General features: G+C 46.3%; 1 protein-coding gene across 5 annotated transcripts; it reads left to right on the top strand.

Moving 5' to 3' along the window:
* The first annotated feature begins 760 nt into the window (after positions 1–760).
* Positions 761–22751, top strand: CTTNBP2NL (CTTNBP2 N-terminal like). Of its 5 annotated transcripts, none has more exons than XM_032133101.1 (5): positions 761–781; positions 6843–6950; positions 15938–16168; positions 17832–17957; positions 18737–22751. In XM_032133101.1, exons 2-5 carry the CDS (start codon positions 6852–6854, stop codon positions 20213–20215), a joined length of 1935 nt encoding a protein of 644 aa, XP_031988992.1. In that variant the 5' UTR covers positions 761–781; positions 6843–6851; the 3' UTR covers positions 20216–22751. The 5 variants fall into 5 exon arrangements, with proteins under 5 accessions (XP_031988992.1, XP_031988990.1, XP_031988989.1 ...); XM_032133099.1 differs by lacking the exon at positions 761–781 and adding an exon at positions 1660–1696; XM_032133098.1 differs by lacking the exon at positions 761–781 and adding an exon at positions 1717–1801.
* The last annotated feature ends 939 nt before the right edge of the window (positions 22752–23690 follow it).

Here is a 23690-nt window from a genome sequence, read left to right on the forward strand (position 1 = left end):
AAGGCTGGGAAATAACACTCAGACAACCCTGTCTAGACAAAACCATCTTCTGAACCTACTAGATGGGAGACTGTGATGGGTAGAGGTGGCATTGTCACTGTGTAAAGTGACATCGTGTCACTGTGTCACCATGTGACACCTTTTTGCAGTGGATTTGGACACTGCTGGTTTCATGCCACGTGTCACAGGCCCTGTGCTGCAGCTCCGTGTGATCCCAGCACTGCCCCGCAGTCACACGCGCGGAATCACAAAATCAGGCTGGAAAAGACCTCTGAGATCATCGAGTCCAACCTGTGACCGAACGCTGTCAACTAGACCAGAGCACTGAGTGCCATGTCCAGTCTTTCCTTAAACACCTTCAGGGACAGCAACTCCACCACCTCCCCGGGCAGCCCATGTCAATGGGTAATCACCTTTTCTGTGAAGAATCTCTTCCTAATGTTAAAACTAAACCTCCTCTGGTGCAGCTTAAGGAGCTCCCAACAGTGGGAAAAGCCATTAAAAACTTTTCAGCTCTCTAGAATCAGCGTGTTAGCAATGCTGAGCACATCTCGTGGGAAGCTCAGAGGCGGAATGATTGGCCGTGCTCTGCACAGAAAGGGTTCGTTCCCATTCCTGCTGCCCCGCCGGCTTAGCAGAGTGCTGGGTAAGCAGCTCTGACAGCAAAAAACCTGCTGCCCTCAACAGTGTCGGTGACCCCATGGCTGCGGCATCCACGGGCGACATTCCCTCCAGACACCGTCTCCAGCGTAATCAGGGCTCTTTCCTCAGCTGACAGCAGGTAAACAAATCGAAATGCTGATTTTTCCACAGCACCTCCCCGCAGAAGAGCTGCTCGGCACTTGCGAAAGCTCATCAGAGGGAAGTTGTGCCCGGCAGTGAGGGCTGTGCCCACGCCGAGGGCCTGCCCAGGTGAGTCACGCTACAAAGCAGCGCTGTTAGAAGGCTGCTGCACAAAGGAAACAGAGATGTTATAAACACCCTGGGGCAAACCATCGGTCTCCAGAGGCCAAGTTCAGGTGCCACGAGGGGAGCAGGACCTGGAGGTGTCAGGGGAGAGGGACTGTCCGGGAATCATGAGGGGTCAGGGCTCAGAACCCCTGCGAGGGGCACTGTTCTGCCACAGGCACCGTGAGAGGGTTTGAGGGCACTGCTCTGCCACGGCCACCACGGCGATTCACCTGCCCCGAGCCGCCTTCAGGCCGGCCTGAGCCGGTGGGAGGCACGGCCCCTGTCCCTGTCCTGGGTTCGCACAGCCCTTCCTGCCGCTGGGCCCGGGCCCGGCCCTGGGATCCGGATCGGGACCGGGATCGGGACCGGGACCCGCCCGGGGCAGAAGCGCGGGCCCGGAGCGCCGGCTCGGGCGGTGCCCGCAGCCCCGCCCCCGCCGGAAGTGACGCACCAATCACGGCCGCCCTCTCGGTCCGCCGCGAACAAAAGGGATTTTCACCCGCGGCCCCGCCCCCCGCACCGTCTGATTGGCTGTGCCCACCGCCGCCCCGCCTCCCCCGTGGCGGATTGGCCCGCGGCCGCGGCGGCGGCGGCGCTGATTGGCGGGGGCGCCGTCGGTCAGCGGGCGGGGCGGGGGCGGGGCGGGGGCGGGGCGGCCGATGGGGAGCGGCGGCGGCGGCGGCGGCGGCGGCGGCGGCGGCGGCGGCGGCGGCGGCGGCGGCGGCGGCGGCGGGGGGCAGGGCAGGTCGGTGCGGTGGGGCGGGCGCGGGTCCCGCTCACGGCTCGGTCCGGCCCGGCGCGCTCCGGCCCGTCCTGGCGTGGCGCTGCCCCTGCGGGTGGGCAGAGGCAGGTGTGGGGCGGCCCGGCCCGCGGGGGCTGAGAGGGGCGGTGGCGGGGCCGAGCCCCGCTGCGGGCGGGGGCGGCCGCAGTCGGGACTAGGGCGGCCGCAGGCGGCGGGGAGGGGATGGTATCGGGGGGGAACGGGGGAGATCGGGGGGGCGCGGAGGCCGGGGGGCGTTACCGGGAGTTGGGCGTCGCTGCCCGGTCCAGCCGGGCCCGGCGGACCGAGGGGCGATGGAGCCGGTTGTTGCTCCCCGCACCGCACCCCCTTTCCTCCCTCGCGGCCGGGGTCCCCGGGCAGCGGCGGCCGCGGGCTCCGGTGCGGCGTTTCTCTTTGTCCGCCGCGGTCGTACCGGGCCGGTGCTGCGCGGGAGCCTCCGAGCCCGGCCCCTGCCACCCCTTCCCCGATGCCGGCGCCTGGACGGTGCCGGTCCCCGGGCAGCGCCGGCTGCGCCGCTGGCGGCTGCAGCAGCCCCGTGTCCCGGGGTGACCCGCGGTGTCCGCCCGTCCCGGTGCCGGGGTCACGAGCGATCGTGTGGCAGGAGGGGGCGCGGCTCCCCGGGCGGGGGGGGCTGAAGGTCAGAGGAGCCAGCGATGGTTTGAATTCTCTCTCGAGGAGCTCCGGTTGCTGCACAGGGGCTGTTCAAGGACCCACACAAAAATTCATGCTCAAAATTTTGCTAATTTGCTACATTCTGAGTATTACTTCAAAAATGAATGGGGTCAGGATAGTTTTTTTTGTGGGTAGATGTCCTTTCTCCTTTAGGGCTGAGACACAGAGGTGAAGGAGATAAAAACACTTCTCATTTTAACCTATTTCCCCACAGTTCTGATGCAATGCCAGGTAGCATTGTGGGTACACAACTATTAAGTCTATTTTAGTTTTTTTTCATTACATAAACATAATGTAATTATTGGAACAGCTCAAACACTGCCCGATACACACAGCAGCAGTTTTGGGAACTTGTCTATCAGGACTTCTCAAACTGGTCATTTAGGTTCTCCCATGAATGTGAATATATACGACTGCCCATGCTGGCTCCTGGAAAATACCAGTTCCTCTTCAGGAACACAGGAAAGAAAACTAAGCTGATTCAGGATTATTGACATTGTGGCATTGTTGCATTGGTGTAGGTTTAGGAAATACCCTCTTTCAGAGGAAGAAGGAACACAAGCTTTGTTCTTCATGATGTTTTTTTTATAAAGTAGAAGAGTTTTGAGCCAAGGGCTCGCAGAGGATCTTGAAGCTTCCCCTTGACAAGCTGCCCTCCCAGTGCCTCGGGGCTGTGCGTTCAGCTGCTCTTTGGTTCCTGCCCCCGACTCCAACCTTTGCTGAAGTTGGTGGGTGAGGTTCTCTTCTGCTGGCAACATTCTTTCGGTGCGTTCGTGCCCGTGTGTGTGTGAGACCAGTGAAATGTAACTTGGAATGGTTTCATAATCATCGCGCCGTGATTGAGGACATGGAGGAGCTGCCACGGGCAGCAAGCTTATCTCTTTTGTTCCTCAAGTGGCACATGCCAAAGATAACTCCCCCTGGTTTGTTGGCTGGTGTGGTTGCACTTAAACTGCTCTTGATAGTTATTTTCAGTTAAATACTGGGAAATAACCTTCTTAGAAGAGTTTTATCTCCTTGGGGGGTGGGCATGGGTCCGCTGAGGAGGCTCCAGCAGTCCATAGCTGAAAGGAAGCTCACCTTTAGGCAAGCAGAAAGTAATTATCTTTGTTTATGCTCTAAACTCTGGCTTATTGTCCAAAAATGGTGGTATATCTCAGACTCAGGGAAAATATTTATATCATCAGACTAAATAACAAGGCCTCTGTGGTTTGTGATCTGTGTGAGTGCACTCAGTGTATTTCCCTGGATGTAAAGGTGTAATGTTCCCCTAGATCTTGTTTCTGATGCTGGGAAGCTCTGTCTTCTGGTTAAAGGTTTGGAAGTAGAGGATCAAGTTCCCCAGCTGAAGTGTCCAGATCCCTTTGGTAGAACGGGGCTGTTTGCAAGGGGGAGAACTGGGTAATTGAATAGAGTTGGTGTGATCTTTTGTTAAAAAGTGGGATGAGGGAAGGCACAGGGGTGTGTAGCCTGAAAGCAGCCTTGGAAAAGTCACCTCAGGAGCCTGGAGGGCTGGGAATGGGTTTGGATTTAGGTTTGGATAGGGGAAAAGGAGCTCAAATACATGCTTATTGGCTCTTTGATCCAGAGATGCTTCTTGCTCCTGTAAAATAATAACATAAAATGAATAGGGCTTTTCTTCCCCCCCAGTTTTCAGCTCCCTAGTGCCCTTAAAGGGAATGCTTGGGATTGTAATCCATTCAGCATAACAGACATCTGCCTGGTGTGTTCTGAAAGTTCCCTTCAGATCAGTGGAGAATACAGGTACATTTTGGTGTTTTTTTAGAGCAGTGACTTTATTTGTAGTATCTGCTCCCAGTCTGTTCCCTCGGCAGTGGGGGGTAACTGGTGCAAACAAAGCAGGTAGAGATCTTCTCTAGCAGCAGGTTGCACATGAGGAAGCTGAGGCTGTACCACTTATGTACCTTTAATGTTACCTCTTGTTGTTAGATAAATGATTGCTGTGCAAACTGGCTCCTGCTCTTTATTTCTCTGAAGTATTTTTACCTGTATATTTTAGGACAGGGTTTGTTTATGTTATTGAGCACATTAAAGACTACAGAGGCATGGCAAGAATAGCATGGCTTATTGCTATAACACTGGGAAGCACAAGTCACAATAGGAGTGGTTAGAATATAGAGTAGAAATTATTGCTGCCCTGACTAATAGCTTTAAAATACCAAACTGCAGCTGGTAGCTGTCCTTGCTATAAGACTGAGCTGTTTGGTAGCTCAAGGGGAGGTGCAGCTGCATGTTTCCACGTTATCTCTTTTTAAGGGAAAAGCATGGACGCAGTCATGTTCAACACTTACTGTCCTGGGGTAACAGAATTATATGATACACTTTGTTCTAAGATCTCCAAGGAAGCTTCTCCTTTTTCAGTCTGGTTTATCATACCCCAACACTTCTGTAGCTTGGTGAGTATCTGGCAATAAAAGGTGTTTCCCATCAGTATTGATTCAGTCTTAGAACCTGTAAATTTAGTCTGAACAAGGACTGAGATGGTTTTGAAACCAAGCCATGCATCTCCTAAGGAGATATATGGATATTCCACATCTAAAGGCTGCCCAGGGAAATGTTGCAGCTTTGACATAAGCACCAACACAAACATGGTAATTAACAAAGACTAGCACCAGGCTCTGTCTTTTCTAACTCTGTGTGGCTGCTTTATGTTTTAGCATTTCTTTGCTGTTTCTGTTGCCTTCTCCTCCCATTTTTCTAAGATGACCAAGTTGTAAGTCACACTTCTTCCACGTGGTCTCAGCTAGCCAGGCTCCCCACGGCAACAGAACCCTCCAGCCATGTCCGGACCTGGGGGAGGTGGTCAGGCTCCCACCCTGGACATCTCTCTGTCGAGGTCCATTGGCTGATCAGAAGTGATCAGTGCTGAAGAGTGACCAGCACTGCCCTGGCCCACAGAAATGTGCTTGGAGTTAATACAGTGAGTTTCCTAAATTATGCCTTTGTGTCGAGTCTTGATCAGGCTTCTTGATCAGGCTGACACGATGACGAATATGAACAGATTTCCCAAACGTTCCACTCGTGGATTTTCTTCTTGAATACGTGAATGGATCTGCAGTAGGGAACGGAAATGCGACACTGACAGATCTGTGGAGTCCAGTTCAATTTGGTTTTGGAACAGCCAGTCGTGGTCACTTCCACTGGCGTTTCCTTGAGCAGCCCATGCCAGTGGGAGGGTGAGCCAGGAGAGCCTGTAAGAAACGTTGCTGCTTTCTGGAATTTCATGTAGAGCACTGTGTGAGGCAAGAATGTGAGTGTGTGATGAGACACTTCCCTGATTAGCAGAGGGGCACAGAGGAGATTTCTCTTGCTGTATGAAGACTACAGAATTTTCTGTTCCCAGCGACTGGAAAACTGCTCTGGCAAAAACAAGACAGAACTTGCTTTTGTGTATAACTCTCCAAGGCACAGTTATGCAAATCAGTTGTAAAGGAGCAGTGACTTCAGACAAACTAGACTTCACTTGAATGTTTTAGCTAGATAGACTTCTCCAGAAAGGGCTAATTTAACCCTTTATCACTTGCCACTGGAGTTTGATATCTCTGAGTAGCTTCCTCACGCTGTAGCATTTTCTGCTTGACACAAAGCATGGTGAAAGATGGACATGACTTGGACTCAGAAAAGTGTATTTGATGGTGGTACAAAGCACAGGACTGTATCAATGGGTATATTTGCATCAGAGACAAGGATTTAGTCTGAAATTATTTCCATTTTTAACAAAATAATGTAATAAAAAGGGTTATTACTGGACAGTGTTAAGTATATCAGCAAAGATGCAAGGGAGTATAAAGCTTCTTTCTGTGCAGCTTAGATGATGAATCTCGTATGTAGGCAGTAAAATTATATTTAATAACTGATGGTGATATTGAAACAGTTTGAAAGAATAGTAATTAAGTGTGTATTTTCTGTGGCATTGATTTTTGTAAAGTGGTTTGGGCCTGTTCTGTTAGTCTGGATAATGGCATTCCCAGGAAGCGTATCTCAGCACTGCAACATTCCCATCACTGTCGAGTTCCTGTGGGTGGCCTGGCTTGGCCTGCGTTCATCTCAGCTCCTCGGTGATGTTTGCAGCTGTGTGATGCAGATGTGTAATCAATATGACTTTTAAATATCCGTGGTTTTCCCCTCTCCTGTTAACTTTGGCTACTTCTTGGTGAATGTTGTCCGGTCCTGTTAGCCTTCACGTTCTGCCGTCACCATCTGGGCGTGCATGTGTTCGTGTCCCTTGGGAGAGGGTGACAAATGCATCTTCTGCAACTGCTCTTGGAAGCTGGAAAGAAAATGATCCCCCCTCAGGGCAATTTGCAATCCAAAAAACTGGGAGCTGAAGTTAAATGCAAATTACACGTCATAGCTTTGAATACTGATTTTAATGTCCAAGGAAATACCTACTAAACTAAGTTTCATTATTTTTCAGGTTTTCAGGATGAATCTGGAAAAACTCAGCAAACCAGAACTACTGACGCTGTTTAGCATTCTTGAGGGAGAATTAGAAGCAAGAGATCTTGTCATAGAGGCTTTAAAGGTAGGTTTTAAGTATCAGGATAAGAAACAAACATGACAACAATACTACTGTAAGTTCTGCAGAGTGCTTGTATCCAAGGTGAAGTTCAGAGGTAAAGATTTATTACTGGTTCAGAATCCCATCTTAATATCAGCAGGATTACATCATAAATGCTGTATATAATTTTTGTCTTGGAATTCATTATTGGAAGCTGGCTGCAAGAAGCACTTTGGTATTGAAATACAGTGTTACATGTGTGTTTTCATCCTTTCTGATAAAGAACCTTGTGTTTCTGCTGTGTAAAAGGCCTATAAGAATTCCTTTGTAGGTTTTTTTCTCCCTTAGCAAGGAGGGCTGCTTAAAGCAGAAACTCTCCTCGCCAAGAGGGATCACAGATTAGACTTTTAGTGACAGTAACGTCACACTAAGTAAAAAGCATCCATGGCTTTGTGTTGGCTAAGCCACCATAAGCTGGCACTGCTGAGAGCAGCAGCCCTGAGTGCTCAGCTACTTATTCTTCCCCTTTGCTGGCACGAGCATTAGTGTAACCTTCCAGTGAGGCAGATGCCAGCTAAAACTGCTTCAAAAAGCCATTTTCAATCCATGTCAGTGCAGCTGAGGTCAGGGTGCTGTGAGGGCATGTGATGGGACAAGGCAGGGGTGGTGCTGGAGCCGCTTCTGGCAGGTGGAGGAAAACTGCTCATGGTGCAGGAAAACTGGCTAAGTGGTGTGGGCTCTGTGCTGCTGCTGACCTGCATCGGGTGGTGTGGGCTGTGGTGCTCTCTGCACAGTTTGCTGTGTTAATATTGAGACTGGAAATTATTTTTAAAAATACATTGTCTGTGTGTAATTCTGCTGCTCTTTGAAGGATGCCTGGTTGACACTGTGGACAAAACAGTGGTATAAATGATGGCAGGGGTCAATTTTGGAAGAAATTAGTTGTGTCAGGGTTGAATATTGAAGGCTTTTTCAAGCTGACCTGTCACTTCTCATACTGTTTAAAACTTGCAGCTATTTCAAAAGAGGAATGGCAGCTTGCAGGCCTGAGAGCTGCAGGGGCTTGCTTTTCCAGCAGAGGTTTCTCTAGCTTGATTTCAAACACCTCTTAGGGGAGTGGAGGGATATCCTTCTCCAGAACAGTCAGGATACTTATGTTTGTTGTTAGTTGCTTTTGCATTTAGATATTCCTTTTATTTGGGAGGAATATTGTTACCTTCTCAAAACTATTGGTCAGGTGGAAGGTTTGGTTTCTGTTTTGAAACACACTTTCTCCTCTGTCCTGAGATCTGTTTTTTTCATTGTGTGTGGTCAGAATGTGTTACCAAAACAAGCTTCACTTCAGTATTTCAGTGTAAAATGTGTATAATGGAGCACAGAGAGACTGATGGGAAGAAATGTAGCAGCTCCATTCCACAGACTTTTTATTGCCTGCTTTCCAGTAGTGTAAAGCAATTATCTTTCCTGTTGAAATTTAACTTGCAGTTCCCTCTTGCGTGAGGAGATTAATACAGTAAGAATACCCTTTGACATAATTTGTCAAGTACTCGTAACTGAGAAGAAATTAAACGAAATTGTAACCTATGCTTGATAATTATGGAGTATAAAATACTGAGCTAATCAAAGGTTAGTGCTATTTTCCCTTTCCTCTCTCAGGGATATGCTGTAGTGTTTCAGATTGTGAGGAAAGCTGGAGGTGGTGGGAAAGGGCAATGAAAGCTTCAGATCCACGCTGGCTCTTGCTGCCTCCTGAGAGTGATCTCAGGGAAAATTTGCCACCCCTGGAATGTGGCCTCTGCCTGCAGCGCTGTGAGATGTTGTAGGTCTCCAGCTGTGCTGCTCCTCAGGTCCAAAAGCTTGTTCTGTGATGCTGCGGCCCAAGCCTGGCTTCCTGCTGGCAGCAGCCCTGTTGCCCTTTTGATACATGGAAGGAAAAGTCATGTAACTGCTTAATCTGGTGGCTGGGCAAAGGTTCAGCAGCAGAGAACTTCCAGCTTTGCTTTGTCCATTTATTTGGAATATCCAGCTAGAGAAATTCTGGCCTTACACTGTTTTTCTCATTGTTTGCTGATAGTAACTGTGGTAACAGCTTTACCATGCCTCACTGCCTGGAAGACTTTGTGTGTGACTAATTAAAGGAAACCTTGCTAATCTGTTTACTCACGTTTTGATGCATGAAAGTACTGTCCTGAAGAAAAAAAACCTTCTAAGGCTGAATTAAAGATTTACACTTGAGAGCATTTAGTTTGACTTGCATATATTGGACAAATTAAGTAATTTACACTGAGAGGAGCTGGGACATCCAGGGCTGGGGGAAGCTGGTTGTTCCACACACAGAGGAAGGAACTGTCTGACAGGGTCTCACAGCTCTCTCTGTTCCCTAAGTGTTATGGACAGTACCTGCCTTGGCAGCTGGATTTCCTTGGAAGAGTAATAGTTTTGTGTTAAATGTGGACATATGTTGGGAGCGGGTGGAGTTCAATCCTCTGAACTTTCTTAGGGGATTGCATAATCCTAAACCACAGCAGTGGTTTTCTCCAGCAGTTATGTTAAACACATAGATGTCAGTGGCTGGAAATCAGAATTTTGTCTGCCTGTTTGCTTCCCACATAACAAAAACACATTTCCCTTCATGGGCTAATTTTACTTCTGCTTCAGATTTAAATGCTTCCGAGCTCTGGTGGAGTCAAATCCTTTGGTACATGATAGAAAAGGACAAGCACTTGCAGAGGAAGAGTACCTTAATTTGTAAACACGTAATCCAATGGTAGTACAGTCTGCAATAATTGATATTCCTGCATGCTTAGAGACAAACATTTAGCATCTGGCATTTAGCAGAGAGAATCCATGCGTGCAGATGACAAAGCTTAAAATAGTTTTCTTCTGCCTCACGGTGTTAGGCACTTGTTGGCTGGCACTGGCCCCGTTCCGTCTCCGTGTCAAAATCGAGCTGCTGAGCCAGGCATTCCAGACACTGCTTGTTGAACTTGCTTCTTTTTTCTCCCTCTTTTTACCCCTTCTCCCCAAATCTTGACCCTTTCTTCCTTTGCTGTCTGACAAACTGACTGTATTCAAAATATTCTTTCCCAGTGCTTCAGTTTGCTTCCTCTGTTTTAAAAACTCTTTGGGAAAAAAAAAAGCTTTTTTTTTTTTTTTGCCTGAAAGTAGCTTCCTGTCCACTACATAAATCTCAATGTTCTCCTTGGAACAGATTTTAAGCCTCATTTCTTATTGTGCTCCTTTTCCTGTAGTTATAATTATGTTTATATCACCCAAAAAACCCAGATGCTGTCAGAGACTTGCATAATCCTGAGAGTTAGACTCTCAGTCCTTATTGCTGTGTAGGAAGGATTGCATGAACCACAGGTTTGCCTTCGGAAATAGCACACCATGACTGGAAACAATTCAATATTTAAATGGATCTCTATCACTGTGTTAGACCACTTTGTTCCCTCCTCCCTGTTCTTTTAAAGAGAGTTTTCCATACGTTAGAACTGAAGTTCTGTTTACTTTTAGAAAACAGGAAACAGCTTTCTGACTTATTCTTTTATGTTAATAAGGCCTCAGGCAATTTACACTGGAATAGAAACTATTTTGTGTTAATGACTGGGAGCTGGTATTCATCTCTTTGCTTCTGAGTTCAGTGATTCACTATAAAGCAACATTAATGCATTGCAAAACCAAGTGCTGTTTGTTAGTGGATTTAGAAATTAGGTTTACAGTGCAGTTTCAAAAATGTAAGTCCACCTCTTGTTTAAATAAAAAGAAAAGTTCAGTAATACAAAACCTTCCTGCTGTTAAATCTTTCACAGATGGGGCAAACTGGGCTTATGCATCACTTACAAAGCAGCTTCCATGCAGCAGTGTTCCCATGGGTGCTGTCTTGCTGGAATGCAGGCATTCCTTACAGCTTTTCTTGCAACCTTGGGGAATTTTTTGTTTATTTCTTGCTTGAAGCAGCACCGTTTGCCAGTGTCTTTCAAAAGCTGACTCTCCTCACCTTCACAGCACCCAGGTGTGTGCTGAGCCAGGAGCAGAGAGGTGGGAATGACTTCCATGCTGGAAGGGCTCCTGCTCTGAATTCCAGCTGTCTGGGTGTCGCTGGGTTCCCCGGTTTAGGGGTGACCAGAGTGCCGTTCTTGAGCACTGTGCAGTCCCAGGACCACCATCCCAGGGTGCTGGGAGCCAGGCACAGCCCGCCTTTCACCAGAAGTTCCCAGGGAAAGAAGTTGCAGTTTTGTGCTGCTTGACATTTCCTAAGAAAACTTCTATTTTTCAAAGCTGAGAGCAGGTCTTACTTGGGTAATATGGGTAGCTCTCGTTTGTCAGGTCTGCTCACTTGATATAATGATGGCAATTAAGACAGATGCTGCGTTTGAGCAATTTACTTGGTGGCTCTGTGCCTGGCATTGCTGCAGAGCTGGAGCTAATGCAACACTGGAAATCCCACTTCAGCTTTTTGACATTTATTTTTGGGCAAAGCAAGTGGTCCCCACCCCCATTTCCCTTCTCTCTGTCGGTGGTTGCTGTGACCTCAGCCTGTCTTTATTCCCAACTTCTGTCTCTGGAGAGAGAAGCTGATAAGGAAGTTCAAGGCAGTAAGGAGCTATTTAAAGCTTATTCCACTCTCTGCTACATGAAGGAGGAATTTCTGTGCAAATTATTACTGGAGAACTGCAAACTCAGTAGCTATAGTTAATTAAGAGTGTGTTTGTCTTGTACCAAGGGTTAAAACCTGAACTCTGAAATTACAGGGAAGAGAAATGCTCTACTTGATGTCCAAAAAACACTTGAAATAAGTCTTGGAAATTCCCCGTTTGACGTTCCAGTAAAACAAGTTGGAAAGATTACTGAAGAGAGAGAGAATATTGTCGCATAAACAAGGTTTCAGTAGAAGGAAATATTTTATTTTAAAAAATAGAGAAATAGGTTATGGGAAACATTCATCCCAAAACAGCCTAGAAATCCCAAGAGGAAACAGTATCTTTTTCCTAACAAAGCAAAGCCTTTGCTTTGCCTGCCTGCACAGGAAACATCTTTTCAGTTGGGTCAGATATTGCTTCTGCCCCATAAAATCAGAATTATCTCTTCCCAAACAGACTGGCAGTGGGCAATTCCCAAACTTGAGCTCAAAGCCAGCCAGCTTCATGTGGAACCCTCTCTACTTATGCCTAACTTTTCCAATCTTCTGGAATTTTATTTTTAAGGGTAGTTCACATGTATAGTTCCTTCTTGTTTTTAAAAGCACCCCAAGCTCATATGTTATCTTCTTTTCCTGTTGGGAGAGGTCAGTTTAATAGTCTTGAAAATTGCTAAATAGTCCATTTAGTTGCCTCTGGAATTTGAAAATGTTTTGGTGGGAAATTCACAGTTCTGCATGTTTGGGATGATAGAGGTGGAGGTACTAAATTCGAAGATCTAATTGCACAGAATTGCATCTTCTTTCAAAGCACCATTGCTGATGTTGGAGGTACAAATGTCATCTCTGGTGTTCAAACAAAATTTTCCACTCCTAAGCTAACACTGCATTTGTAACCTTGTTTCCTTTTTATTTAAGCCTTATTTCCTGTGGATTTGCGTTTTCTATGCTGGGATCTGAGATCCAGGTTGATTTTTTTTCACTCTGGGCTCACTAACAGAGTGTTTCTCTTCCATCATCAAGTTCCTTCTGTTCTGGAAGTTGAACAACAACTGTATTTAAGGTAGAATCCAGTTCAGACAGGACAAAATCAGAAGTGTTGAAGATGTTTGTACGTGACCTCCAGTGACAGAGAAGTTGAGCTGCAGAGTTGTCTCGGGGAGGAGCACAAGCCATGGCAGAAGTCACTCTCTGTGACACTCCCACACCTGTATAAAATAACCTCTGAGATTATGGCACTGTGAGTTAATTTTCCAAGAGCTGCCTCGATGATTTAGGTGACCCAGGTGGCTGCTCTGTAGGAGCTGTAGCACAGAGGTGTCACGGGCTGGAAAATCCCTATTTACGTTTCCAAGTGCACAGTGGCCCAAATGCCAAAGCACTGGGTTTGTTTTTGCAAACTTGATGTGGTCAGTGTAAGATGACCTGGTTAAGACCTTTTCTAGTCTAGACAACTTTAATTAAATGTTTATGCTCTGCTGGCTACTAAAGAAGAATAGCTGGACTTGAGAAAGCTCTTGATGTTATGATAGTCTCATCTGTTTGTCATGCTGGTTCAGGAGAATACTTAATTGCTCAGAGTAGCAAGGAAGAACTTCTTGTTCTTTCCCAAACAGGAAATAAACCACCCCACTAAATTCAACAGAGTTCAGAGCCCAGTGCTGTGAGGAGCAGAGGAAAACATGGCTTTTGTTACACCTTCAGTATTGCAAAAATCCCCTTAATCTCCTGTTTTGGAGCTTTTATTAGGAAGAACTTGCCCAGCAGTAAAGGCAAGGTTTGTTTACACAGTTGAAGCACTGGTGCCCTTCTGAAGGGTCTCTCCCATGTTTCTGTGCAGAATGGCCAGCACTGGCATGAGCTGGGATGAAGCTCATCTGTCAAAGCAGTTAGGCCAGCTGGATGGAGATCCCAGTTCATATTTACAGACTTATTAATGCTTGAGTCACTTAGAAGTTCCCTCCGCACTTATATTGAGGTTGATTGAGTCATTTTTATAAATGCTTCAGAAAAACAGAAGATTCTCTGTTCCTAAAAAATTTTTAAAAACCCTGTAGTTTTTCCTGTGATTCATTAAACCAGGGCTGCCCCATTATCCAGGGCTGCTCTCGCATTTCCAGGGCTGATCTTTTCCTTCCTCTCCTTTTTATTGTTGTGTAAAGTTAGAACAATATCTGAAGCTCTGATCAAAGGTATCCACAGTTCCTGATGGATATTGCTGATAGAGAAGGAGGGGTATCTGTAAGTGTGAGCTGTTCCTCTGTGTTTGTTTGCTGGAGGGTTAAAATCCAGCTCCAAACTGGAATCACAGGACGAATGTCTCTAATTTGGTCATGGGGAAGATATTTTGGGTTGGGTTTTGTATGCCTCTTATAAGGTAATGCAAACACTTTTCCTTTTAAGAGCAAAATTTTTTTTTTTAGTTTATTTCATGTTAATCACATGGCCACATTTCAGAATGCAGGTGGGACCAGAAAATCCCACCAGCTTTCTGAGTAAAGCCAAGTTTTATTGTTTAACTCTCACTGTTCCAGTGTAGCTCTACCAGCTGCTGTGTGGGGGTGTTCCATGATTCTGTGACTCCTGCTCTTGTGTGCTCGAGGGAAGCATTTGTGGTTTTGATACTGGGACATCAGAAAAGAGCCATTCCAAGAAGTTCTGGCTTCTGAGCTGTCTTTTCATTTGAGTCAGGCTCAGTCTTTCCTATCTAAATGATGTCCTTGTGCAGTCCCATAAGAAATGGGTGACAGTTTGCCATTCCTGCTCCCTGAAAGGGTTTCTGGGAAGTGCACAGCGAGGCTGGCACGGGCTGGCTCTGCATTCAAAGCAGGGAGCTTTGTTCAGCTGAATGCCATTCCCAGCATCAGCAGAGTTGGGGTTGTGTGGGACTCATGCTTAGAGCCTTCCACCAGCTCCAAAAAGCTGCTGTGCTTGACTTAGAATGGGTTATCTGCTTTTTGTGCTCTGCCCAGCTGGGAGCAGAAGGGTGAAGCACACCTGAGAAGGTGCAGGCAGCATTTGTTTGGGGCAGTTGCTCAAGGAAAAGACATGCTGTGTGTGTGCTCTGGCAGGAAAAGTGCATTTAGGATTAGAACTCTCCTGTAGGTCACACATGCTAAAATACCTTCTAAATTAAATGCACTTTGATAAAGGTCCCGGGGCTCACTCTGGCATTTCCGTGGTGCAGGTGTCTCGTGCAGAGGAAAAACCCACATCTTTCTGTGTCCTCACTGAGGACATGCCAGTGCAGAACAGACCAGTGATTTATACTCTGTAGAAAAGAAAAGGTATGAATTGTCATGGTAACCAGTCCTTACAAGACAATATGAATCAAGGGGAATCAAGTTGAAGTCTCCTGTTCAGGTGCTATTTCTTGGCAGGAGCATCAGCTCTGCTGGGCTCAGGGTCGTGCTGTCAGTAACATGCAGGGGAATGAAACACGGTCACAGGTTTTCACATATGCTCAGAATTCAGCCCAGAACCATTTCACTGGAAATCAATGATTATATTTCTTAGAGCCAAGACAGCTCTGAGGGCTCTTTTCAATCTAGATCTGTTTTTCCTCCTATGTCTTTCGTTGCATAAATATTTGGTTTCATATGGTTTCTTATCATGGTGGTAAACATGCAGATAATACTTTCATATCTGTCTGTTTATGAAATTTTGTTTTTAGAACAGTCATCACTGGATAGAATAAGCCTATTGGTATCCTAACAAACAGATTTCCAGGTGGAGTGGCTGATTCATAGAATAATTGGGGTTGGAAAAGACCTCTGAGCTCATCGAGTGCAGCGATTAAATGCTGTAAATGTAGAGCCTGGTACGTGTGAGTTGGCTTAATTCTTACAAGCACCAAAAGAAACCTCATCATTCCTGTCTTGCTTCTTGAGAAACTAAACTCTGTTTAGTCTGGATGAGAACATCACTGATTTTATTAACAATTCACAGATTTATAGACTCTTGCAAGAATGAAACTCTTTAATTTCTCAACATGAAATTCTTTGATGGTGACATAGTCAAGGAAACCACACAACTGCTTCTTTCACTGATGCGACAATAAATGATTAAATCTTTTGTTGAGCAAGAGTTGGTACTCACCTCCTTTCCTTTCACACAGCTGTGGAATGTAAATCATGGCCATGGCAGGTAGCTGTGGTATGAGGATGTTTGTAGACTGAATATATTGTGGAGATGCTGTGTTTTTAAGCAGTATTTTTCTTTATTTCCTTTATTTCTAGCAGATAACAGGATATGAATATGTGTTAAAGTCTCCTTAAATAGAAAACTGGGGAAAAGGAATATTAACTGTAAAGCCCTGTCTTCTTTAGCCAGTGTAAGTGTATTAAAATGCAAATCTGTTTTTGTGTTGCAGGCCCAGCACAGGGACACGTTCATTGAGGAACGCTATGGGAAATACAACATCAGTGATCCACTGATGGCTTTGCAGAGAGATTTTGAGACCCTGAAAGAGGGGAATCATGGTGAAAAGCAACCAGTATGCTCCAATCCTTTATCTATTTTGAAAGTGGTGATGAAACATTGCAAGAATATGCAGGAAAGAATGTTATCCCAACTAGCTGCTGCGGAAAGCAGACACAGAAAGGTAGGTTTTGCCTCAATTAAGATGTGCAGGAGTTAATAGTTGCATTTTGATAGCACGTTAACTTCAGTAAAAACACTTAAATGCCCTGAGGTTTGGTAACTGAAAGGACTTCGCACGTTTGTTTAAACTTCTCACTCCAGGTGATGCAGCTGATGAGCTGATTAGTTATAATTCCAGAATTTGAAATATACACAGGATGTTTTTGTTAGGACACACCAAAAAGGAGCTAGCTTACGGCTGGGAAGTATACTGCTTCCCAAAATTCAAGAAAGGGTTTCTGGAACATGGAATTCTCAGCAGACCTATCACTTGTCGTGCCTGAGACCTGTTCTCTGTGGTTATTGAAAAGCTGGTGCCAGGTGAAAGCACCTCCTTGTGCTTCCCTAAGGAAGTATGGAGTAACCAAAAGTATTTTTCATGCCATTTGGCCTTTTTAATGAAGCACATATTATTCTTCAGACACACATTTAATGAATATTGACACCAATAAAGTACTTGGTCAGGTGTCAGACTGTACTTCCAAAAAAATTTGAAGTCACTAGAAGTAAACAAGGCTGTTTTTCACTTTTCAGCCAAATATCCAGCTAAATCATACTAGTAAAATCAGATATTTTTTCACCTTTTCCTGTCTACTTCTGTGAAAAGCTTCCTGTATACTTGATGATATTTAAGCATTATTTGGAAGCTTAAATTTCAGGAAGACTGAGGAACTGCTAAATTCATGGTGAGCATGTATTGGGAGAGCTTAGTTTTGGTGATGAGATACAGCAGAGCCTCTTGGGAAGTTTGTATTCTGGCTTTTTTGTTGAGTTAGTAGCATTTCAATTATTCATGTAATTCAGTGTTAAAGCTGAAGGAGCTCCTTCACTGGGTCCTTATGGGAAGCAGTTTCACTTCAAGAGCTCATCTTGTTCTTAAGTGGAAGAACAATTTAATGTTCTTTAATATAAACTTTACACTGGAGTCCTCACATCCCTGTAAGGCACTGGGGAGAAGCCTGTGTAGGAGCTGCTGCTGGAGCCCCAGCAGGGACTGTCCTGTTGTTAGTGTGCCATGGCTCCTGGGCGCAGCACCTCTGCTCCTGCTGGGCCTTGTGTTGCTGGTCCTGCCAGGAAATCCTGAGTTTCAAGGGACAAGAGGCACAAACTGAAGTACAGGAATTTCCAGCTGAATATGAGGAAAAACTGACTTACTTTGAGGGTGACAGAACATTGGAACAGGCTGTGGAGGGGTTGTGGATTCTCCTTCCCTGCAGATACACAGGAGCCTCCTGGACTGATCTATGCAACCTGCTCCAGGTGACCCTGCCTTGGCAAGGGGGTTGGACTGGATGATCTCCAGAGATCCCTTCCAACCCCTGGGGTAAGGGCACCATTCATAACATGAACTTATCATGGATATTGCACAGTCTGGGGGAAAAGTGAGCAATTTAGATATTTAATAGTAAAAGGAGCACAGATCCAGTGTGAGGTTTTCCTAACGTCTTTCACAAACTGACTCAATTTGACCAGATAATAACATACATTGAACTTGTCCAAAAGCTGCTTTTCTGTAGGATTTGAGTTGAACTTGGGTGTCTGAGGCTGCTCTCCCGTGTCATTCTGGATGTGTACAAAGGCACTGATCTCTTCCTGCCTGTGAGGGCACCTGGACATTGAAGTAGCTGATGTTTGTTGGGCAGGTGATCCTGGACCTGGAGGAGGAGAGACAGCGGCACGCCCAGGACACGGCAGAGGGGGACGATGTCACCTACATGCTGGAGAAGGAGCGGGAGCGGCTCACCCAGCAGGTACCACTCGGGCTGGCCATGACCCAGCCCACTGAAACCCCAGGCTCCTGGGCGGTGAACTCAGCAAGGATGTGATGAAAGAGTAGCAGGAACCTCCCTCTGTAAGGCACTCCTAGCTTTTATCATCTTGATATGAAAAACAACCTGAAATTTCTCAGTGTGTTTTGGTAGCTGAGCAGTGCTAAAAGGTATTAATAGGCAATCAAATGCTTTGAAATCTTACTTCAGCCCAAAATCTGATGAGTTCTGAAGAACAGGGCTGCACTTACAATTGATAGCGCTCTGCGGTACTCAAAATTCAGAGTAAGTCGTGGAAGATCTCCTGGGAGTGTTGTTCAGAGACACTAATAAATATTTAAGCCACTGTTTTCTGTTACTCAAGCACTGTAGCCTTTATTAAACATATATAACACATCAGCATTTTAAAGTCTAAATACCTTTAAAAGGCAAACTGACAAAGTAGTAAATGAGGTGGAAGGAAGCTTTGCTTGTTCAGTCAGTGCATGACAGACTGGGTGTATATCTCACTAAAGGTCAATTGAGTTTCATACAGGATAAAACTACTAATAAGTAATAATTGTTACTATGTGCAAGCTGAGTCATTCCAGACTGTCTTGCAGATTTCTGGGGCAATAACCTCTTTCTTAGCCATTGTCATCTTTTACTGTGTAATTTCTCCAAGATACACAGTAAACCTGTTCCCTGTGGGGTGTTGCTCTGCATTCACTTTCAGGAGGTTTTATGGTACCCTTACAGTCTGTTTTGTTCTTAACTTCCAGGTGGAGTTTGAAAAATCCCAAGTGAAAAAGTTTGAAAAAGAACAGAAGAAGCTGTCAAGCCAGTTGGAGGAGGAAAGGGCACGCCACAAGCAACTGTCTTCCATGCTTGTTTTGGAGTGCAAGAAAGCCACTGCCAAAGCAGCTGAAGAGGGCCAGAAGACAGCAGAACTGAGCTTGAAACTGGAAAAGGAGAAGAGTAAAGTGAGTAAACTGGAAGAGGAGCTGGCAGCCAAGAGGAAGCGGGGTTTGCAGATGGAAGCACAAGTAGAAAAGCAGCTCTCAGAGTTTGACATTGAAAGAGAACAGCTGAAAGCTAAGCTGAACAGAGAAGAAAACCGTACAAAAGCACTCAAAGAAGAGGTGGAATGCCTGAAGAAAGCCCTGAAAGAGCTGGAAGCTTCTTGCCAGGAGCACAGTCCCTCCGAGCCTGTGCAGCCCAGCCCCTCGGTGACATCCAGGGGGGTCACGACTGACAGTCCCCCAGTGAAGTCTGTGTCCTGCCAGACCGAGTGTCTGCAGGCGGAGCGAGCAAACCCTGCCGGCACCAGCAAAGTTGTTCACACAATGTTTGCCAGCCCCTCTACACCTGTTCATTCCTATGCAAAATCCAATGGGCATTGTGACACAGACGGGCAGACGGGTGGGGAGCTACTGCAGACAAATGCTGCAGAGAGCCAAGTTCAAAGGGAGAGATCTGCTGCAGCCTCAGAAAATGCGGTGGAGAATGGAAGTTCTCCTGTGAGAATGGAGTCACCAGTGCATCTGATGTCCCAGCTCCCTTCTGCTGGTGTGTCCCTGTCTCCCAGCAGCACAGCTGCCTCCTCTCTGACCCCTTCTCCCTGCTCCTCACCAGTGCTGACTAAACGCTTAGTGGGAGCCTCTGCCAGCAGCCCTGGCTACCAGTCCTCCTACCAAGTGGGCATCAACCAGCGTTTCCACGCGGCTCGGCACAAGTTCCAGTCTCAAGCAGAGCAGGACCATCAGTCAAGTGGCCTGCAGAGCCCACCCTCCCGGGATTTGTCTCCCACCCTGGCAGACAACTCCGCTGCCAAGCAGCTGGCCCGCAACACGGTCACTCAGGTGCTGTCCAGGTTCACCAGCCAGCAGGGCCCCATCAAGCCTGTCTCCCCTAACAGCTCCCCTTTTGGCACGGACTATCGAAACCTGGCAAACGCTGTCAGCCCCAAAACCGAGCCTGGTCACTCTCCAAGCCCTGTCAAGGTTTCCAGTCCGCTAAGCCCATTGTCTCCTGGAATTAAGTCACCAACCATTCCTAGAGCAGAAAGAGGGAACCCTCCACCCATTCCTCCAAAGAAACCCGGCCTCGCTCAGTCACCTGCTGCCCCTGCTCCACTAACCAAAACCTCTTCCCAGGCCTCCTCCCTGGGTGCCCCCATGGACGTGGCGAGTAGCTGCTCTAACAGCACTGTCGTGTCAAATGGCAAAGACCTGGAGATCCTCCTGCCAAGCAGCAGCTAGTATCCAGAAAATGGGAATGTGACATTCCACAGCTTAGCTTACCCTGGAGCTAAGACACTGTTTCTCCACTCCACGTTATTTATTTCCATAGTAGCAGATTCTGTCTGTATAAAGCGTTTAGTATATTTTTTTTTCTTTTTAATAGGTAGGAAAATATTTTTCTTTATGAAGAAACCTTAACTACAGCTATACAGTAGCCTCCAAATGTCTCCTGGCAGCAGTCAAATCATTAGAGATGACAACCATAATCATGGGGTGGGAACCATAATCATGTGGTGGGACCTATCAACCTTAGTGGGACTGAAATGCTACTTTTAAAGTATGCAGAAATAATTTTTGCAGACTTTTTACTCCAGATGAACATTTTATAAAAGTGCCTGAACTAAGCTTGCAATATGAATGTGATTCTTGGGAAAAGGTGAGGAGGGGAACATCTAGCTGCAAAAACAAATTCTTCTGAGTCCTGAATGTTGAAACCAACACTGGTTTTCCTTCTAATTCTCTCCATTTGCTAAGATAAGTTAGCAAATGTGCATCAAATTTTGCAAGGTGACCACCAGACTGGTGCAGCCAGCCAGGCTGTGTCCTTCAGGACATAGCTCCCAGCTCTTTGAGGAAGCACACGTGAGTTTCTTGGGGTAAAATTTAGTTGTAATATCATCCAGATTACTTCTCTGTCAGTATTCCTTGTCCATATAGTTCTTTCTGCTTTCCTGACAAGATGCCTGTGTGCTTTAAATGGCTAAACTCTGGTTTCTGGTGTATCACCTGGAATTTTCAAGCTCTTCAAGCATTCTACTGTTGTGTGTAGAACTTCTGAGAAAAGGATCTTTCTGTTTCTTTACAAAGATCTCACTGTTACTTGAAAAAATAGCTTGTCCATACAGTACAGTTTTTTTGCAACAGTAACATGGGATCTTCGACTGCAAACAAAAGCAATAATTTTGTTCCTCCTCTGTGTCAGTTAAGTCTGACCTGGATTTTACCCACTAGCTATGGCTAGCTTTCCTTGGCTGCAAATACGGAACCAAATCATTGCTGCTGTGGAATTGAATATGTAGGTCTGTGTAAGTATGTCACACACATACACACAATGTACAAGGGAAATACTTATTTATTTTTGATCTTCTGCCTCATAGGAAGAAAACATGGCAATTCACTGAGATTTAAAAAAATTCCTCAGTGAGGAATTGCCTAAGTTTGAGGCAGATCATGTGTGTGAAGAAGCATTTGGACCCAAGAGAAGCAGCTGGTTCCTGAGCAGAAACGTTTGCTGCAAGAAAACCAGCGGGCACAGCACAGTGGGTTTCTGAGTCACTGCGTTGAGAAATGCAGGACAAGCACCACAGATCAGTGGCAGAGGCTGAGAGCACGACCCTGAGTTAATGATCTCGGGTGTTGGATGTGAGCTGATCCTAAATTTAGAAACTGGACTTGCTGCTCCGTGTCATCCAGCGTTTAGCACTTCCCTCGGCAGCAGAGTCGTGTTTGCACAGAGCACAGCTTCCACTGCCACAGACACGTTCTCCTCTGTCAATTTTCACTGTTTTCATTAGACAAAATCCCTTTGTTGTGGGGAAACCACATCCATCCCTGTGCCATGGGAGGATGCAGAACTGTCCATGGCAGAGGTTCCTTTGGGCTTTGAGCCTCATTCCGTAGGACATTGGAGCTCTCTGCTGCTCTGAGGTGGCTGTTGGACTGACCCCACACAGCCATGGCAGGGGTTTAGAGGTTTGCAGAGACCTTTTAGTAGCCTGTTGGGTAGTGGTATTATGGGCTGTTTTTCCTAATCCTGTGGAGCAGTCTGTGTGCTGGCAGCAGGGGAGCAGAGGCAGCCAGAGCTAAGTGGGCAGCGACTCTTTTGGAAGCACATTTATTACTTTTTTAACTAAGTCTCCACAGCAGATTTTTTTCCTCTTGCTGAGAATAAATGTAAAAATGGATGGGCAGATGCATTTTCGCCCATGTATCCCTTTTGATTGAAAAGTGAGGCTTTTGTATACACTGCTTTAATGAGTTTCTTTGCTTTTCCATTAATCTGACTGGTATTATCCCCTTTCTTTATTGATAGCTCTAGAGAGAGAGATACTATGATGAAGTCTAATAGCAAATGCACTGAGTACTGTTTCTTCTAAAATATAATGTGGGCAGGGGGTATGCAAAAGAATGTATTTTTGCTAGTAGACTAACTTCTGAAAGAAACTAAGCACAAGGGATTAAAATGGATCCAACTAATTCAGCAAGACTTTTAGAGTTAGTATTTAACTGTTGATGTAGATTCTGTGTAGAAGCAACTAAATATTCTGCTCTAACTCATGTGTCCTAAGCAGACATTGTTGCAGAGTTTGTCACTGGCTAATGGAGTATAATGAAGTGCAAAACATATAACACTAGTATTAGTTCATTAACACTTGTAAATTTGTAAAGCCAAATGTACCAAGCTGAACTCTTTAATCATTTTTATAGCTGATGGCATTAGACATGTTAAACATTCGTATTATCAATAAAGGATTTTATTTTTAAGATGTGCAAATTGCTTAAGGAAATGTTTGATGTTGGGGCTGCCCAGCAGGAAACAGTCCTGGTGGTGGTACCTGGGCATCTGTGCTCACCTGGAACCTGGAGCTTTAATGGAAGCTTCAAAATGTCAGAAGAAAGCAAATTTCGTGGGAGTACAGTGGATCCTGAGCAGTCGTGGCTGCTGCAACCTGAGCATATTGCTCCTCCATCTCCACCCACCTGCAGCTGCTGGTGCTGTAAGCTGGGAGGGGCCCTGGGGCAGTGTGTGCTTCAGGTGGCACAGCACACTCTGGATGCTCCAGACAGCTCTGGCTTTTATGTATTTTTAAGTAAAAACAGTTTTCCTAGAGTACCTCTTTGCCACAGTGTCACAATACTGAATGGATAGTGCTTCCTATTAATGAACTCTCTGGGGTTTGGGGGGAAGGAGATACCCCAGTCCCCTGCTGATGGTTCAGACAGGATACAGACTCACAGGAATTCCCTCTGCCGCTGAGGAGTGTAGCTCAGTTATGTCACAGGGTACAGCTGGGAACAGACCCTGGCTGCAGGAAAAGCCGCTTGGTCTGGCGTGCAGCAAGTCCATGCACAGAACCATCAGCCGTCTGCCCTGGAGAGCTGGGGGTGCTCCGAGTGCCTCCCTGCCCTCCTGCCGGGCAGAGCCCACAGCTCCTGAGTCTCCCTAATGTACCTCAACAGTGACCTGATTTCCTTATCTTTACATCAGTTCAGTTGAACAGGTTTTGCAGCAGCCTGGGAAGAAGCTCTTTGTTCACCTCTCCAGGCGTGATGACATCCCCGAGGCCGTGCCAGTGCTGGTACCAGCCGAAAGCCACCGAACTGGTGCTGCTTCCTGCCCGGGACAGCCGGAGGTGAGGAGCGCTGCCCGGACAGGAACGGGAGCTGGTGTGGCTCAGCCACAGCCCTGATGGCTTTTTATAGCAGCGGCGGT

This window comes from Corvus moneduloides, chromosome 24, assembly GCF_009650955.1.
Source record: "Corvus moneduloides isolate bCorMon1 chromosome 24, bCorMon1.pri, whole genome shotgun sequence".
Taxonomy (NCBI): domain Eukaryota; kingdom Metazoa; phylum Chordata; class Aves; order Passeriformes; family Corvidae; genus Corvus; species Corvus moneduloides.

Coding starts and splice junctions, on each gene's coding strand:
- CTTNBP2NL (XM_032133101.1), top strand. CDS start 6,852: ATGAATCTGGAAAAACTCAGCAAACCAGAACTACTGACGCTGTTTAGC. Junction 6,951..15,937: donor TTGTCATAGAGGCTTTAAAG/GTAGGTTTTAAG, acceptor TTTGTGTTGCAG/GCCCAGCACAGGGACACGTT. Junction 17,958..18,736: donor GGGAGCGGCTCACCCAGCAG/GTACCACTCGGG, acceptor CTTAACTTCCAG/GTGGAGTTTGAAAAATCCCA.